Source organism: Pteronotus mesoamericanus, unplaced genomic scaffold, assembly GCF_021234165.1.
Source record: "Pteronotus mesoamericanus isolate MK-2021 breed Mesoamerican mustached bat unplaced genomic scaffold, CSHL_Meso_final contig_27, whole genome shotgun sequence".
In the NCBI taxonomy this organism is placed as follows: Eukaryota; Metazoa; Chordata; class Mammalia; order Chiroptera; family Mormoopidae; genus Pteronotus; species Pteronotus mesoamericanus.
In genome coordinates this window covers 18,999,761-19,016,760 of record NW_026555115.1, presented here as the reverse complement: position 1 = coordinate 19,016,760, position 17,000 = coordinate 18,999,761, and the positions used below count along the sequence as shown (strand labels likewise).

The window sequence follows — 17,000 nt, the reverse complement described above, 5'->3', positions numbered from 1 at the left end:
AGGACCTGAATAGACACTTCTCCAAGGAGGATATTCAGATGGCCAATAGACATATGAAAAGATGCTTGATGTCGCTAATCATCAGAGAAATGCAAATTAAAACCACAATGAGATATCACCTCACACCTGTTAGAATGGCTATCATCAATAAATCATCAAACAATAAGTGTTGGTGTGGATGTGGTGCTTTCTCCACACGCACTGTTGGTTGGAATGCAGATCGGTGCAGCCACTATGCATGGAGTTACCTCAAAAAAATTAAAAATAGAACTGCATTATAACCCAGTGTTCCCACTTCTGGGAATTTATCTGAAGAAACCTGAAACACTAGTTCAAAAGAATATATGAACCTGTATGTTCATTGTAGCATTCTTTACAATAGTCAAGATATGGAAGCCACCCAAGTGTCCATCGGTAGATGAGTTGGATAAAATAGCCATAGTATATTTACATAGTTAAATATTACTTGGCCATAAAAATAAAAGTTTTATCCTTTGTGACAGCATGGATGGATCTGGAGAACATTATGCTAAGCAAAATAAGTCAGTCTGGGAAACACAATTGCCATATGATTTTACTCATATGTGGGATCTAATGAACAAAGCAAAACTAACAAGCAAAATAGAGACATATCATAGATAGAGATAGACTGACAGCTCTCGGGGGCTTGTGGGAGTGGAGGGATTGAGCAAAATGGAAGAAAAAAGAGAAGAACTCATGGACAGGGACAACAATGTGGTGATTGCACAGGGGAGGGAGGTAGCTGGAGGTGGAAGAGGATTTAGGGAAATAAATCATAATGGAAAAAAAATAAAAATAATGTAAAAAAAAGAAAACCTATTTGAAAAAATAATTATAGATAACTTCCCTTTCTTGATGAAGGAAATAGACAAGTCCAGGAAGAACAGAGAATCCCGAACAAGATGAACTTCAAGAGGCCCACAGCAAGACACATCATATTTAAAATACAAAATGTTAAAGACAAAGAGGGAATCTTAAAAGCAGCAGGAGAAAGTCAGTTGGTTACCTACATGGGAGCTCCCATAAGACTGTCAGCTGATTTCTTAATAAAAACTTTGCAGGCCAGAATGTAACAGAACTCCTGGATTCTATTATTCTGGGTTCTTTTTGCTTGTTGCCAATAAGAATTGTGGCTCTCAATGCCAGAATTTGGTAAAAAGGAAAGGAACTATTTATTCAAAAGTTATGCAGGTTTAGAATAATGGCAGAATTCTGCCGTTCAATCTCACTCCCTGTAGAAACAAATAAACATCCAAAAAACACACAGTCCTGCCGACCCTCGCCAAACCAGGCCAGTCAGAGGTATCATCTCTCAGGAAGAGAAATAGAAGTCTGTAGCTTAACTGGGCAGATTTCCATCTGTATCCTGGCTTCCTCCAGTGTCCGTGCTCAGCTAGCTAGGCTCCTGCTTTCAATCTGAAACTGAATCCTCATGGTGGGCCAGGGGATCCTTCTGCATCTTTTCAAACCACATGGCCAAGACCCCACACTGCTGCTACATGGTCAAGAGGCTTCTCCTTCCCCAACCCCATGGTCTAGTGAGAGAGAAGTAACAGCCTCTCAATGGCTCTCTTATTTCTCCTTCCCATATCGTCCAGAGCTCTAGCATGGCAGAGAGAGAGAGCAGCTAAGGGAGAGAGAGGGAGAGCTCTGTCTCTGCCCCCAAACCTCATGGTTAAGCCCCAGCATGGCTGCCAAGCCTGAGTTTAAATCCTGGCACAGAACTTCCTCTGTAACTCCATTTCCGACTCCTTCCACACTGGGTTATACCTGCCAGTGGTCTGGTTTCTTCTGCCTTTATTGACTGCCATTATTAGTCCCAGCAAGCATGGCCCTGTGTGTGTGCAGAGCTAACCACCTTCCTTCTCTCCTGTAGGTGCAGGAAGCCCCTGTCAGAGTCATGCCCATCTCCCTGCTTCTGAGCAGGCACAACCTTTAACATTACTAAAACACTGGCCAAGTTCTTCAGATATGCAAAGTAACTCTCAATGGCCCTGCTCCACTTTCCCCATCCTGGAAGTGGTAGCTATGGGGGGAGGGTATTTTCCATTTTGGGGGACCTCTATCTCTGCACTCCGTTACAAGGAGGGATTGGCAATGAAGATTACTCTACCCAGCAAAGCCATCATTTAGAATTAAAGGACAGATAAAGAGCTTCTCAGACAATAAATGCTATAGCAATTTGCCACCTCCAAACCAGTATTACATGAAATGTTAAGGGGCCTTCTTTAAGGAGAAAAAAAAAGATTAAAAATACATGAACAATAAAACAAAATAAATGAACAAGCAGAACAGAGATAGGCTCAGAGATACAGAAAACATTTGAACAGTTGCCAAATGGGAGAGGGGTTGGAGGAATGGGTGAAAAAGGTGAAGGGATTAAGGACTACAAATTGTTGTTACAGCACAGTCATGGGGATGTAATGTATAGCATAGGACACTTCGTCAATAATATCTAATAACTATGTATGCTGTCAGGTGGGTATGAGATTTATGGGGATGATCACTTAGTAAGTTATATAATCACTGGGTTGTACACCTGAAATTAATATAATAATGTATGTCAACTGTAACTGAAAAATAACAAAGGACTTAAAAATGGAAAAATAAATAACATTGATATAAGCATAAATTATTAATCTGTTATCTTTTTGGTTATAGTATTTTTTATTAAAAACTTGTTTTTGTTGGCTTGCTTATATATACAAAGCTCAATCCAACAATAAAGTTATTTTTTCTGAGCCATTGTTATATTGTAGTTAATGTTTATTACTGAAAGTAATTTTATCCTATAATGGAGGAGTGTTAATAAAATGATCCTCACTAGGGTGTCAGATACATTAGGTGTGCTACTGTAGGTATGAAGTATCCACATGTGTTCAGAGGGTATGAGAGGCAGAAGTAACAAGTGATGCTATGTCTTAAGCAGGGACACCTTGGAAGGCCTAAGGATCATGGGAAAGAGTTTGGAGTCTCTGCAAAGGTAGAAGGCTCCAGAGGGCCAGTCAAGTGATAGGTGTGCTATGATGTGTGTTGACCACTCTGGCCTCAGTGTGGAGCTGCCTGGTAGGCTGGGACAGTTTTGGGAAACTGGGAACAGGACCTGCCCTCCTCCATTTTTGGTGGTCTGAGATGCCCGAGGACTCCCTTGTGTGTCTGGCCAGGGTTGCCAGTGTCAGGCTTAGCCAGCTGGGATAACACACATGTGCCTGAGCTTCTGAGAGGGCCTGACAGTGTGAAGTTACAATGAGTTTATTCTGCAGTCATTGTCCCATAGAAATCTGGCTGAGGATGAAGGGGTTCAGTGGAACCAAGGGAAACTAATAGAAGCCGTTACTGGTCCTGAAAGAGGATGAATATGGGAAGCGTGAGAAAACTGACCCTAGATTAAGCACACAAACAGAAACTGGATTTTAAAAGCAGGCAACATGTCTGGGCATTGATAAAAACCAGCAATTTCTGTAATTAAATGACACCACTATTTTACACATGATGAAGTTCTGGAAAATATTTTGCAAAATATGAAGCCATTCCAATGCTCCCAGTCTTCTCCTCATTTTTTATTATCTCAAACATGGACGTTTCCAGCTCAGAGATGGTGCTGAAGGTTCATGGTTGGTCCCTCTTTCTAAAGTTCCTGGGACCATGACCAAAACCAAGCTGCAGATTTGTGCACCAGGATAACCATTGCTGCCATGGCAGTGCCCACAAGTGTGTGACACAGGGAGACAGGACTTGGCTTGAGTGTGCTCTAAAATATGTTTACCAAAAAAATGAAGGGACAACACAGAAATTGCAAGGGGAGAGAGTTGGAGGGGGGAACCTATAGTTTAAAAGCTCATTTCAACCAGTTGCAATGAACTTAGCTTAGATCCTGATTCTTAAAATACAAGCCGTGAAAAATGTATGACATTTATATAACAGTTGGAAATTTAAACTTCAATTATGACTGAGGAATTATTGTTAATTTTTTAGATGTAATATTAGTATTGTGGTTACAATATCCTTATCCTTTTTAGAGGGCCCTTTAAAAGCATCTGTATTTTTTAGAGATGCATAACACTGAAATGAAAGGTTGTCTTGGATTTGTTTCAAAATGACACCTGCTAGGGTTGGCTGCAAAAAGAGCAGGACTGGCTATGGATTGTGGTCATGGGACTGGGTGGTCATGGAGCTTCATTATATTAATCTACCCTTGTGGATGTTTGAGGTTCTCCTTTGCAAAATTAAAAATTTGTTACAAAGAGATGGTGGATAAGTCCTAATGTGACAACATCCACTAAGAAAAACTTACTTGCCTTTAATTTCTCTCTCAACCCTCGTATGTTCAAGGAGAAGAGCCCAGGCTGGGGTAGTTATGTCTTGATATTGTCTGGTGCTTGGTTCTCTCCCAGTTGAACAGTGAGAGCAGGCCTTGGGCTCCCAGCCTTTGGCAGGAAACAGTGTCTACTCATAACCTGGTGCATTCCTTTGTTTCATTGTATTTTTTTATAGTTCTATTTTGGCAACTAAAACTATGTCTATTTACAGAAGTGACAACATTTTCTTTTTAAATAAATATATGTAAAGAGTTTGATTTAAAGATACATAGGAAATGAGAGTATAGCTGGTACTCAGATACTGTAAGATGTTTTAGGGTGGTAGGGAATTATAAAAATTTGGGAGGCACTGACACAAATCACAGGAAACATTTTCCTATCTCAGTTTATCAGGTAGACAACCATCTCACACAAATCTGGGGTCTTTTCTATCCCTGAGGGTCTCCCTGTACCTGCGGCAGATGGTCTGCCCAGGCCACTGCCTACTGTCTCACTGAATCTCAGCTAAAATATCTGACACCCAGAGAAGAAGGTCAATGCCTGGGACTGGAAACAGACCAGATGGAGAAGGGGGGGTAACCCCTGCTATGCCCCAGACACCATCCCTTATCAGTTCATGGGCAACTAAAATGGGGGTAAGGGAACATATTTAGGGACAACATAAAGGGGAAAATGTCAAAAGGGAAAATGTGCATCATTTTGTTGTTTTTTGCTGGGTAAATTTCTTGACTGCCTTCAATTACCCATACAGGTAGTCAGCAAGCTGTGTCCACCCAGGTTATTTTGTTAGGCCTGTTTGTACATTTTTGTTTGTGTGATTAAAGTTTATTTTTTGAGATAACTGTAGATTCACATACAGTTGTAAGAAATAATACAGAAGAATCCCATGCATCTTTTATCCGGGTTCCCCCAATGGTAACATCTTGCAAAACCCATAGGACAACATTGCAACCAGGACACTGACATCAATACTGTCAAGGTACAGAGCATTTTCACCACCACAAGGATTTCTCATGGTGTCCATTTATAGACCCATGATCCCCCATCTCCACACGCCTGGTCCTCCCTCCCTCAATCTCTCATCTGCTCTCCATTTCTAAAATTTTGCCATTGCAAGAATATTATTTGAATGGAATTGTACAGTACATAACTTTTTGAGGCTGGCTTTTTTTTTTCTTTTCATTCAGCATACTTCCCTGAAGATTCACCTGAGTTGCTGTGTATATCACTAGATCCTTCCTTCACCGTTGAGAAATGTTCCAAGGTATTTAATTATAACCCACTGAAGGGCTTTTGTGCTGTTTCCATCTTTGGGTTATAACTAAAGCTTCCATGAACTTTTTATATACACATTTTTTTGTGAACATGGGTTTTCATTTGTATGTTTGTTTCTAATAAATTAATCTCATTCATTTATAATATGGATAATTCACTTGCAAATCCATTTTCCTGATTTTTTCCTCAATAATTAGAAGATCTGGGAAGATGGGGTCACAGGGACTCATGTTCCTAATGGACTTGAGTGCTTCAGTCCCCTAATGCTCTGCTTAGTCCCTTTTGTTCATTTATTTACCTGCCTGGTGAGGCTCTTGGTTTGCCAATTTAAGTGGGCAGAACTGGAACATAATGAGTTATATCTTGATTTTTAAATGTACATATGTTTGTACATGCATAAACTTTTCTCTGGAAGTGTACTCAAGAAGAAAACACTGCTCCCCAGAAGGTACTGGGTGGTCGGACTGCCGGGGGGAATCACTTTCACTCTGAACTCTTTTGAGCTTTTTTAATTTAAGCCATCTGACTGTAAAATGAATCAATAAAATGTACAAAGAACACAAAGATTTCCTCACAGGTCCATACCCCTCTGGCCACTTTTCCATACAACTCTGGTTTTTTCAGAGAAGATAACACATTGGAAATCCCCCTCCCAGAGTACCTGGTTCCACCCAGGGAAGATCTCCCAGCTCTGGGGTATCTAGAGGTTCCCCTAACACACATCTTCCCTGGACTGGGGCCTTCAGGCTTTGAGGGTGACCCCAACAAACCCCTCATCACCATCCAAAAGCCCAATGACTCTGGAGGGTCAGGCTCAGACCCATCTGGGCTTCTCTGAAGCCCAGTAAGGTGTCTATGCCCAGCTCAGAGGCCACTCCTTGAAGAAGCCTTCCAGAGCATAGTTGAAATCCAGCTTCTCCTGCCTTGTGAGGCAGTGGCATTGTTGTGTGCCTTCCTGGTTACAATTCAGTGCACACTTCCTGGACGCTTTACACAAGTTGGGCCTGTGCATGCTCACCCTGCCTCCTTCCTGACCACTCACTAGGCTGAACCCTCCCTGCAACATACTAACATTTTAGAGACACTGGTACGCCTGGTGCCTTCTGAACCCACCCTGATGCAATTCATTACAAAAACAACTACAAACCACAGAGCACAAAAAGGATATTGAATTTAAGATATAGGATTTCTGCGTGCATATGAATTCAGTGATGTTGAACTCTCTCTGGTGCCTCCCCCACCCCCACCCCGTCCCTGCCCCACCTCGGTGGGGTGAGGGTAAGAGTGAGCTCTGGGAGTGCTGATGCCCTTAATCTGCCGTTTGGGTAACCTCCCTAAGGCTTCGGGAAGACAGTGGGTGCAACGCATAAAACAAGGGCTTTAGGATCAGCGTCCCAGTGCCGGCCTTGTCGCGTGGGTGATCTTCGGACCACTCAACCTCCGTTTCCTCCTGAAGAAATAGGGAATATAAGGACTTGCTGGCAAGACTGTGAAGGGAAGGAAGCACACATAGGATCCTCAGTGCTCTAGCAGATCCTCCCCTTACAGAACCCAGAGTCTCTCTTCTGGAAAGCAGGGACCTGGATGTATCACACACTGGCACTCCGCAGCCCATATTTCCTGGGTGTCTGTCCCTTTTCCTGTTTACTGAGCACTGTCGGGGGAGACTGGCGGCCTCCTCTGTGCTTCCCCGAGGCCAAGAGGCGCTGGACAGAGCCCCTGAACAACTGCGGGGATGGCTGAAAGGCTCCACATTGACGTGCAGTACCACCACAGAGAGTGAAACCACAAGGTGTGAACTTGTAAGCCAGAAAACTGCTCAAGGCTTTCGGCGTCGTCCAGGGTCTCCTGCAGGCGCGCGCGCGCGCGTTCAGGCTCTTCCCACGCGGGCGTGTGCCCCAAAGTTTCTACTCTCTACGGTATCTGAAGCACGCGCCGCGTCCCGCCACCGTATCCCGGGGAGCGCGCATCATCTCACATCCCCACTACATGGCCCGAGGCAAGCAACCCGGTCCCTACCTCAGCCCGGCATTACCGCGAGTGGCGTAGCCAGGAGCTCAGCTCCCTCAATTCCCGCGCTCGGGCCCCGCCAACGCCCAGGAAGTGGCCTAAGGCCGCGGCCCTAGCTCCGCCCCTTTCGCTCCCGCGCTTATCACCTGCTGGCCGAGCTCGTGGGCGGGGACGCAGGACGCGAGGGGGAGCAAGCGGGCTGCCGGGTCGCCAGAGGTGAAGCGAGGCGAGGATGGCGGCGCTGGCGCAGGCGCTGCCGCAGCTGCTGCTTGTGTTCTCAGTGCTGCTGACGCTGGGCCCCACCGCCGCAGCGGCGGCCAAGCTCAATATCCCCAAAGTGCTGCTGCCCTTCACGCGGGCCACGCGCGTAAACTTCACGCTGGAGGCCTCGGGGGGCTGCTACCGCTGGTGAGGCGCGGCCGTGGCCCGCGGCGGGGAGGCTGATGGGCGCACTGCAGGTGCGCCGTGCAGGGGAGGAGGTGCGGGCTGGTCCGGCGTGGTCTGCGAGCGCTCGGCCTTTGGGCGGGGGCGTGTGCCGGCGGGATGGGGCGCTGGTGGTGCGTTCCGGCGCTCTCCAGCCGGGCCGCGCGCTGCAGGTGCGGTAGCCGGGCCGCCGGGCCGCCGGGCCGCCGGGCAGCAGCGCCGGGTCGAACGTGACCTGGCAGCGTGCTCGCGGGTCGCCGCCACTGCGCATGGCGCCGCCGGGCCTCCAAGCCGCCTCTCGGGAATCGAGCTTCCTGGGCCTGGTCGGTCGTGAGCCGCGTGTTTGTGGCTTGTTTGGTAGGAGAGGGTCTCACCTACCTTACCCAGGCGGCCTGAATGTGGGACAAGGGTTCTCGTGACTTATCCCGCAGGGAATGGAATGTACCGGAGCCGCTGGGCCCGGAACTGGCGACCCGTAGTCTTCTCCCTTTTCTGGACTCCAGGGAGCAGGTGGACAAGGCCTTGCCAAGCTCTATACAGGAGAAAAGGGTTTCTTGAGATTGCTTTGTGACGGTGGACTCATCCCTGGAGCCACACTGGTGTGGGAATTGGGTTTGTGGAGAAGTGTGTAAGGCGTGTGTGGGAGTTAAATCATATTCCTGCAGCATCTTTGAGAAGAACATAAACCGGTGATGAAAGGTCTTTAGGAGAAAACACTAGGGATCTGTTTGACAGACGAAAAGTGAGACACTAGGGAGTGGTTGGTGAGTCACCAGGTTTCCCAGAGTGGATTTAGCCCGTAAGCCTCAAACTCAATCCTCTTTCTCTATGCCTCCCCTCCTGGCTTCCCAGGGGAACTCAGCAATTCTACGCTCATCTTAGGGGGTGTCATTCGAGAAACACCAGATACTAATGATACTATAGGCCTCTGGTCCCCCTCCCCACATCAGGGAGACCTGGCTAGGCTCCTGGCTAGGCAGGGTGATGTGGTCCAGCCCTTTCATCTTGCAGTTGAAGAAGAATGCAGCTTCTACTAGCAGGGCGGAGACAGCTCTTGGTGTGACTGAGGTCCTCACTCACACTTCACAGGTGGAGCATACTAGAAATGAAAAGGAGGCAGCAGTTCTCTCCCAGACAACCCCCATGATACACCTTTGCTCCTCCCTCTCCCAGTCTAAAAGCGGGGTCAGAGTTGAGGCTTAAGAAAGTGGGGATCCCATTACAGAGAAGTGTGTGTGTGTGTTTTATGTTTGTTTGAATATTCATCTGTGCAAGTATGTTGCTCAGAGCAGCCTTCTTCCTTACTTGCTCCTTTTTATTTTCTGAACGTTGACTCCTAAAATAAGGACCTACTACGTAAGTCAGCCATTTGCATTTTGGGTTTAGCGTCTTCTGTGCCTGCAGGGTCTCGTTTCTGACTTGCTATCAGAGGCTCATCTGTGGCTTTTAAGTTTTCTGTATCCCTCTCTAGAGCCTTGTCTTGTGTGGGAAGATACGCTGTTAGTCCATCCTTTGCAGGAGATACATGCTCACTCTCTGGTTGAAGTTGTCAGTTCTCTTAATATATGGGCAAGAAAGAGGAAGCTGGTTATTAAGAACAGCTGGCTTCAAATGACTACATTCCTTTAGATGTATTTGTATGCTCCTTCCTTTGAGATGCTACATCTGTACTTCTTTTCCCCCTAAAGTGACAATCCTTTTTTTTTTTTTTTTTTTTGTAACTGCCTTTTCTTCTGAAAGGAGCTGATGGACTAGGAGATTTTAATTTACTTATATAGCTTCTAATGAGGAAGGGAAAAAAAATGGCCTTAGTCTTTGATGCATCAGAGAAGTGTTAAGTGCATTATCTTAAATAACTTGTTTTGCATCTGATTTATAGTTTTTATTGCAAATGTGCGACTGCTCATCTTATGTGTCTCCTCAGAGATGTTTGGTGGTTGTGATTTTCCTCTTAACTTCACAGTGAAATCTTCCATCAATTAAGTACTGAAAATGTTTTCTTTATTTTTAGTAATGCTGTTCCTAGTTTCATCATCTATCATTTAGTTCAGCAGTTTATAACCTTTTTTAATCTCATGGCATACATAAACAAATTACTAAAATCGTGTGGCACACCAAAGATTATAATTTTTCAGTGGTCGGACCAAAAAAAGAATAGGTATGTTTTGATTCATTCATATTGGGCGGCTCTTGTTCTGTTGGCTGTTGTGATTTTTTTCAAATTTGACAATCTAAGGGAAAAAAGGTCAGTGCCCTGACTAAGGAGTCAGGTATTGCATGTTTTAAAAATTCTTGCAGCACAGTGATGATAAATTGCTAGTTTAGGTGGCATGCAGACAAGCTGTATGTCTTTAGTAATCTAAACCTGGGGAGAAAATATCCTCTGCATCCAAGGAATTCATTGTTAAGTCCCTGTGATGAAACATAAAGAAAGTGTCAATGCTCCTGAACTTTGGGATTATTTTTGCTCATTCTTTGAATTTGTGGCCAAGCTCCAAGTTTACAGAAATCACCACACACCTGAGCCAAGAAAGTTTACTTTTCCTATTTCTTGATTTTTATAGCATCAAATAATTGGACCGTTTTAGGGCTATAGAGGTCATCTAGTCTAAACTACCTTTGTTTCAGTCTAAGCCTTATGGAGGGACATGCTGTATGTGATGTGCTATAACCAGTGATGGTCTGTGAATTGAGGAAGAGCCCACCCCATTCAAAAGCTTACAGCCCCTGGATACTTTGCCAGACTAATTGAATCCCTCCAGTTGTACCCAGCATTACTTGTTATGTAACAAGTTCCTGATTCTTTTTTTGATATTTTGTGTTATTGAAAGTGCTCCATAAAGTGTATTTCATTAGGTCCTTTTTAAGGTATCCTTTGTGTAAAAAAAATGACATTATATAGAAAATTGGGGAAATAGAGAAAAAGAGAAATAGATAAAAATTCTTTAACTGTAATACAATCAGTCACCATTTCAGTTTCCTTTTAGTAACTTATTTTTTTTCCTCAAAGCACAAACCTGGTATTTAGGCTATTTGGTAACCTCTTTCTCTTCCAACCACCAGCTAAAATGAAAGCCCAAGTATTTTTCTGTGTTGTTTCAAAATCTTCCTAAGCGTTCATTGTCTGAGCACCATTTTATTGGGTAGATGTTGCATTATCTGCTTATTGTTTTCCCTGCTATTGAAGTCCCAGGGTTTCTGGATTCTTCAGTGGGCTGCCTTATCTTGGAGAAAGTGGGTGTTTTAGGTTGACTTCCCTCCTAAAGTGAGTTAAGCTCAGCAGAAGTAGAGCTTAGTGTACATGGTTTATTAAGAAGATGATGCTCTGCTGAGAAGTGGGAAGGGAAGGGAAGATGAGTGAGGATGTGGTCTCAGAGAAAGTCTAGCCTTGGGCTGATCCATGTGACGCCCCTAGAATTGAATTGCACTGCAGGCTGCCCCCCCTTGGTGTTGGGGGTGGCTAGGGGAAGGAAGGTGAGGCGGAGGGTGGTTGGAAGGGGAAGACCAAGTTTTTGAGCTTTTTTACCCATTGGCTGCTTTTGGGAGAAGTGGGTGTATGCAGCCTCCCAGGCCTCTGAGTGAAGCACTCCTATGACCAATGGCGTTTGACTAGACAAGGTTACAGTTGTAAGCTGTGAGCACGAGCACTCCCCTATCTGCCTGGTATAGAGCATCAGGTAGGACATACACAATGTGCATTGAACACAAAACCAAGCTGTGCCCAGACTTCTCCTCCTCCTCTCCCATGCCAGAAACTCTCCCCAGGGCAACTTGGAGGTGTTTGATGTGTTTGCCAGGCTTGGTCCTGACCCAGGTTGCATCCTCTCACCACGGCCTTGGTACATCTCAGTCACAAGTGTAAGGATTTTGGGGGAGGCAAGTGGGAGCCCTTTCTGCTGCATGGGCCCCATACAGTCGAGCTTGTCCTTGGAGTATTCTGTGACCCTTTGAGAATCAGTGGGCATGAAAGACCCCATATTCCCTTTGTTCTTGCCTTCCCACGACTGTGGGTAAAGAGAGTCCAGCACTTCCCTGAGCTTTGCACTTACGAGTGTCCCTCTGCCTACCCCCAGCAGGAGGAAGCAGCAGCTTGTCACAGTGCAGTACTTTGCGGGGTGAAGTTGGGGGACAGAGGGTGAGGTGAATGAAGGTTTCCTTAGGCTCCTCCCAAGGCCCCTCTACATATTGAGCCAAATTGGAACATCATCCAGCCCCCATGCCTTCTGCTGGGTTCATGGACTCAGCCTGCAGGACAGAGGCAGTTCATGTGTTGGAAGCTGGGCAGGTGAGGCGACACTGGATAATTAGGCTCTGATATTAAAATGAAAAAAATTTACAATGTGGAAGCTTAATGCAAAAAACAGGTTTAATTCAACCAGTTTGCAACTTCTGTACCTGTTCATTGGGCCTTCTTTGGCCCATAACTGTACTTTTGTTCCCCTGGTTTGGATTGTTTTTCTGTTGACATTCCACTTGTAGGCACAATTCATCCTTACACACCTAGACCAATCTCTCTTCTCCTTGCTTCTTCAGGAGTCTTGAAATGGTAGACTTTGGTTCTGTGCTCTTACCTGTGGGTCGTGTTTGGAGTTATTTCTGGCAAAGATGCCAAAGCAGCTGCAGTGCTCAGAACTGTGCTCACTGTGAAGAACGATCCTGCCCAAATGCGCTAGGGGCAAGCATGATGACAACCTATTTCACAGATGAGGGCTGGGCATTCATTTAACACATAGACGATGAATATTTGTGGCTGTTACTATGAGCCAGGTACCATTCCACATCCTGGGCATGTGACAGTGAGCAACCAGATGAGACCCTGCTTTCCTGGAGCAAAGAGTTGGTTGTAGGAGTTAGATAATAAACTAAGATGATATACATGGCTACATTTCTTAGCCTAATACATCTGGGAGGACATAACAGTGTGCTATGATAGATAAGGGCTGTGGGAGACCAGTGCAGGAGAGCGTGGTCAGGAGACGCCTCTTTGGAGCTGAACTGGGACCTGAGGGGACACCAGCTGGAAGGAACAACAAGTGCAGAGGCCCTGGATAGGGGCTGAGCTTGTTGAAAGAGCACTATCAAGGCAGGTTTGGTGAGGAAAAGGGTGTTAGGAGGTGAGGTTAGAGAGGTTGGGAGGGGCCGGGTGTGTGGGACCTTGTGGTCTATGGTTAGGAGACAGGAAGGGGTTGCCAGGGTCAGGAGTTGGGTGGGGTTAGCCTGGGACTGGTTTTCTGAGCCTTGCTCTCCCCTCTGCATCAGGCCCCATGAGCTGCTTGCGGCTTTGGTTCCGCAGGACTGGTGGGGCCTTGCTCAACTTCCTTGATGAGACTCACAGAGGGAGGTGCCTTGAAATGTGTGTTGCCTTCAGTGGACCTGGTGCCTGGGTTGTTTACTTCCTGCTTCCTTTCTCGGTTCCCCACTCTGCCCTTCTTCCAGCCTGCAGGCCCTAACTCTGCTCAGGAGGGCCTGGACCCTGTAGGTGGATTGAGGGGGGCTCTCACTTCTACTGCCCCATCGACCCCCATTCTTTGCACAGCCCTCGCTTTTTTAAATGTCATTTTCTGGCCGGAGTCTCACATGTGCTAGTGCTCCCATGCCCTCTGCTTAGCTCCTGCTCCTGTATTGTGAAGAGTGGGGAGCTGGTGCCCCCCAGAGCACCAGACATATTCTGTGTGCCAGTGGGCCTTATGTGATGTTAAAACTTTACCCTTTCAATATTCAATGTCAGTCCTTTAGAGTTCTTCAAGATAAAAGTATTTCTGGTTCCAGTATGTTGTTTATATTTTTTCTTTAAAAATTGTGCTGAAATATACATATCATAAACTTTACCTTCTGAAGCATTTTTAAGTGATTGGCTCAGTGGCATTAAGTACATTTGTGCAGCCATCACCACCACCATTCATCCATCCCCAGAACTCTTTTATTAATCCCTAATTGAAACTCTGTACTCATCAAATGCTAACACCTCATCCCTCTCCTTCCAGCCCCTGCAACCACCATTCTACTTTCCTTAACACCTTTTAATATTTGCTTGTCTTTAGAGAGAGCAGGCAGATGGCTTAGAACTCCTTCTCAGAATCTAGTAACATTGTTTTGATTGACTTTGTTTTTTTTTGTTGTTTTTTATGGTTACTGCAGATATGGCAAATGATACAACTTTCTATTTGCAGTAGTGATGTTAGGTTTCCTTTAAGGTGCTGTTTCCATAAAGAAGAATCAACTCAAAGGAAAAAATAAGAACAGGTTATAAGGATTACCTGGATGTGACTTGATCCAGGAAGGCAGCATACAGAGAGAGGCCCGAAGGTGGGAAAGGGCTGGCGGAGGGGGCAGGTGTCTAGGCAGCTGCCACTGGAGCAGAGGCATGTGTCCAGAGGCAGAGGCTTTGAATATTGTAGGGGCTTTGTGGCAGAGGGAACCAAAATAACAGAACCAGTTTTTCTGCTAATTCCTTTGCATATTATTCCCCACTTAATTCTAAAAACAAAGCTTACTACCACTACATAGATGGGGACCAGGAACCTCATAGACAGTGGTAGAACCACATTAAAAACCAGGGCACTGGCTCTAGAGGCAGCTCAGACCCGGGAGGCAAGAGGAAGTGAGCCAGCACTTCTCAGCTAATGGTTGGTTTACCTAGTTCCTTCAAGAGGGTTTTAGAAAAATTAAAAGCATGTATGGTAGCAGGGTGTTTGAGGAGCAGGTTGAGGCCATCTTCTACCCAGATCTGGGAGCCCAGCCCCTCCCTGTGAGCAGCCCAGATAGGGGTGGGAAGCTTTGGTTTTTGTTTTTAACAAACTGTGTGCCAGGGGTCTAGAGCCAGACTGGACTGAGTCATTTTTCTAGGAGTATGAACGTGGGCAGGTTCCTCAGCATCCATGCAGAGGTTTCCAGATGTAACAAAAGGGAGTTTTAATAGAATTGTTGGAATGCAAATGAAATATCTGTGCCTGACACATAATAAATGAACTTTTATTTATTTATTTTATTTTTTTAATCATGTTTATTCTGTTACAGTTGTCTCAGTTTTTCCCCCTTTGCCCTGCTCTACCCATCCCACCCTGCCCCCTGCTCCCAAAGTCAATTCCCACTCTGTTGTCCATGTCCATGGGTCATTCATACGTGTTCTTTGTTTAGTTCCTTCTCCTTCTTTCCACCATTGTCCTTTTTCCCCATCCCCTCTGGTCACTTTCAGTCTGCTCCATGTTTCCATGCCTGTGGTTTATTTTATTTGTTGTTTATTTTGTTGAATAGATTCCACTTATAGGTGAGATCATATGGTATTTGTCTTTCACCACTTGGCTTATTTCACTTAGTGTAATATTCTCCAGTTCCATCCACGTTGCTGCAAAAGGTAGGCGTTCCTCCATTTTTTTTTAAAATGCAGATTGATTTTATTTATTTGTCTTTTTAAATGTCAGAATCCATTATAAAATATTTAAAAATTGAAATCCATTGTAAAGTCTCAGCAATTAAAACATGACACCAGCACAGAAATAATCAAGGCGATCCATGAAATAAAATGAGCATTCTAGAAACAACTATATATATCTAATAATGGTATATATGATTAAGTTGATATTTCAAATCAGTGGGGGAAATAAGGCTTATTCAACAAATAAGGTGCATGGACCACTATTACTTGAAATAAAACAAATATAGAGCCTTATGTCACACATTATACAAAAAATATTCAAGTGAGTTAAAAATCAATATGTATAATCTAAGGAGTTTTAGGAGAAAATACAAAATAATACTTTTCTAGCATTGAAGTAAGATATTCACACCAAGAAGATATAAAGTAAAATATTGACAATATGACTATATTAAACATTTAAGATTATACAGTAATATACATATAAAAAAGTGAAAGGACAAGTAATAGAATAGGAAAGCATTTGCAGGGTTAATAGTTTGGGTTTTTTTTTTAGGGAAAAAAATTCTACAAACATTTAATCAAAAAATGCATAAAGAATACCAAAAAGTCATTTAAAGCTAAGAGTCTCACAAATAATGGGAAGACAAAGAAACACCTTCCAGTTGAAGGAAAAGGAGGAATCCCCAACAAGAGAACTAAATGAAATAGAGACCAGTAAACTATCAGATATTGAGTTCCAAAGAACGGTTCTAAGGAAGCTCAATGAGCTCAGTGAGCTCAAAGAGAATTACAAAAACTACAGGGAAACTATGAGGGACTTACTACAAACTATATCAGCATGAAAAATGACATAGAAACTATCAGTAAGAGGCAAGAGGAAATGAAGAATACAATTTCTGAATTGAAGAACACAGTAGAAAGAATCAAAGCAGGCTAGAGGAAACAGGAATGAATCAGCAAACTGAAGGATATGGTAGAAAAAAGCTCCCAGAAAGAGCAAGAAAAAGAAAAAAGAATGAAGAGGTGTTTAGGGAAATTCAGGACAACCTGAAATGTAATAATATCCACCTAATAGGGATACCAGAAGGAGAAGGAAGAGGAGCAAGGGATAGAAAACCTGTTTGAAAAAGTAATGATGGAAAACTTCCCTAATTGGGGGAGAAAAAATGTCACACAAATCCAGGAAGCACAGAGGGTCCCATTCAAGAGGAACCCAATGAGGCCCACTCCAAGACACATCATCATTAAAATGGCAAATATCAAAGACAGAAAGAGAATCCTAAAGGCAGCAAGGGAGAAAGAGGTAGTAACATATAAGGGAGCCCTGATAGGCTAGCAGGTGACTTCTCAACAGGAACACTGCAAGCCAGAAGGGAATGGCAAGGAATATTCCAAGTCATGAAAAGCAAAGGCCCGCAACCAAGACTGCTCTACCCAGCAAGGCTCTCCATTAAAATGGAAGGCGAAATAAGGAGTTTCTCAGACAAAGGTATCTAAAAGAATACACCTCCACCAAACCAGCACTGCAAAATATGCTAAAGGGACTGCCTTAAGAAGATGAAGAGAAAGAGTCT

At 44.4% G+C, this 17,000-nt stretch overlaps 1 protein-coding gene across 1 annotated transcript in view; it reads left to right on the top strand.

Annotated features, from left to right (window-relative positions):
* Positions 1–7,834: 7,834 nt before the first annotated feature.
* The window catches only part of NUP210 (nucleoporin 210), a 122,741-nt gene continuing 113,575 nt past the window's right edge, over positions 7,835–17,000 (top strand). The window contains exon 1 of the mRNA XM_054575085.1: positions 7,835–8,033. Coding sequence (XP_054431060.1) covers positions 7,858–8,033 — 176 coding nt within the window. The 5' untranslated portion in view covers positions 7,835–7,857. The remainder of the gene's footprint in view (positions 8,034–17,000) is intronic.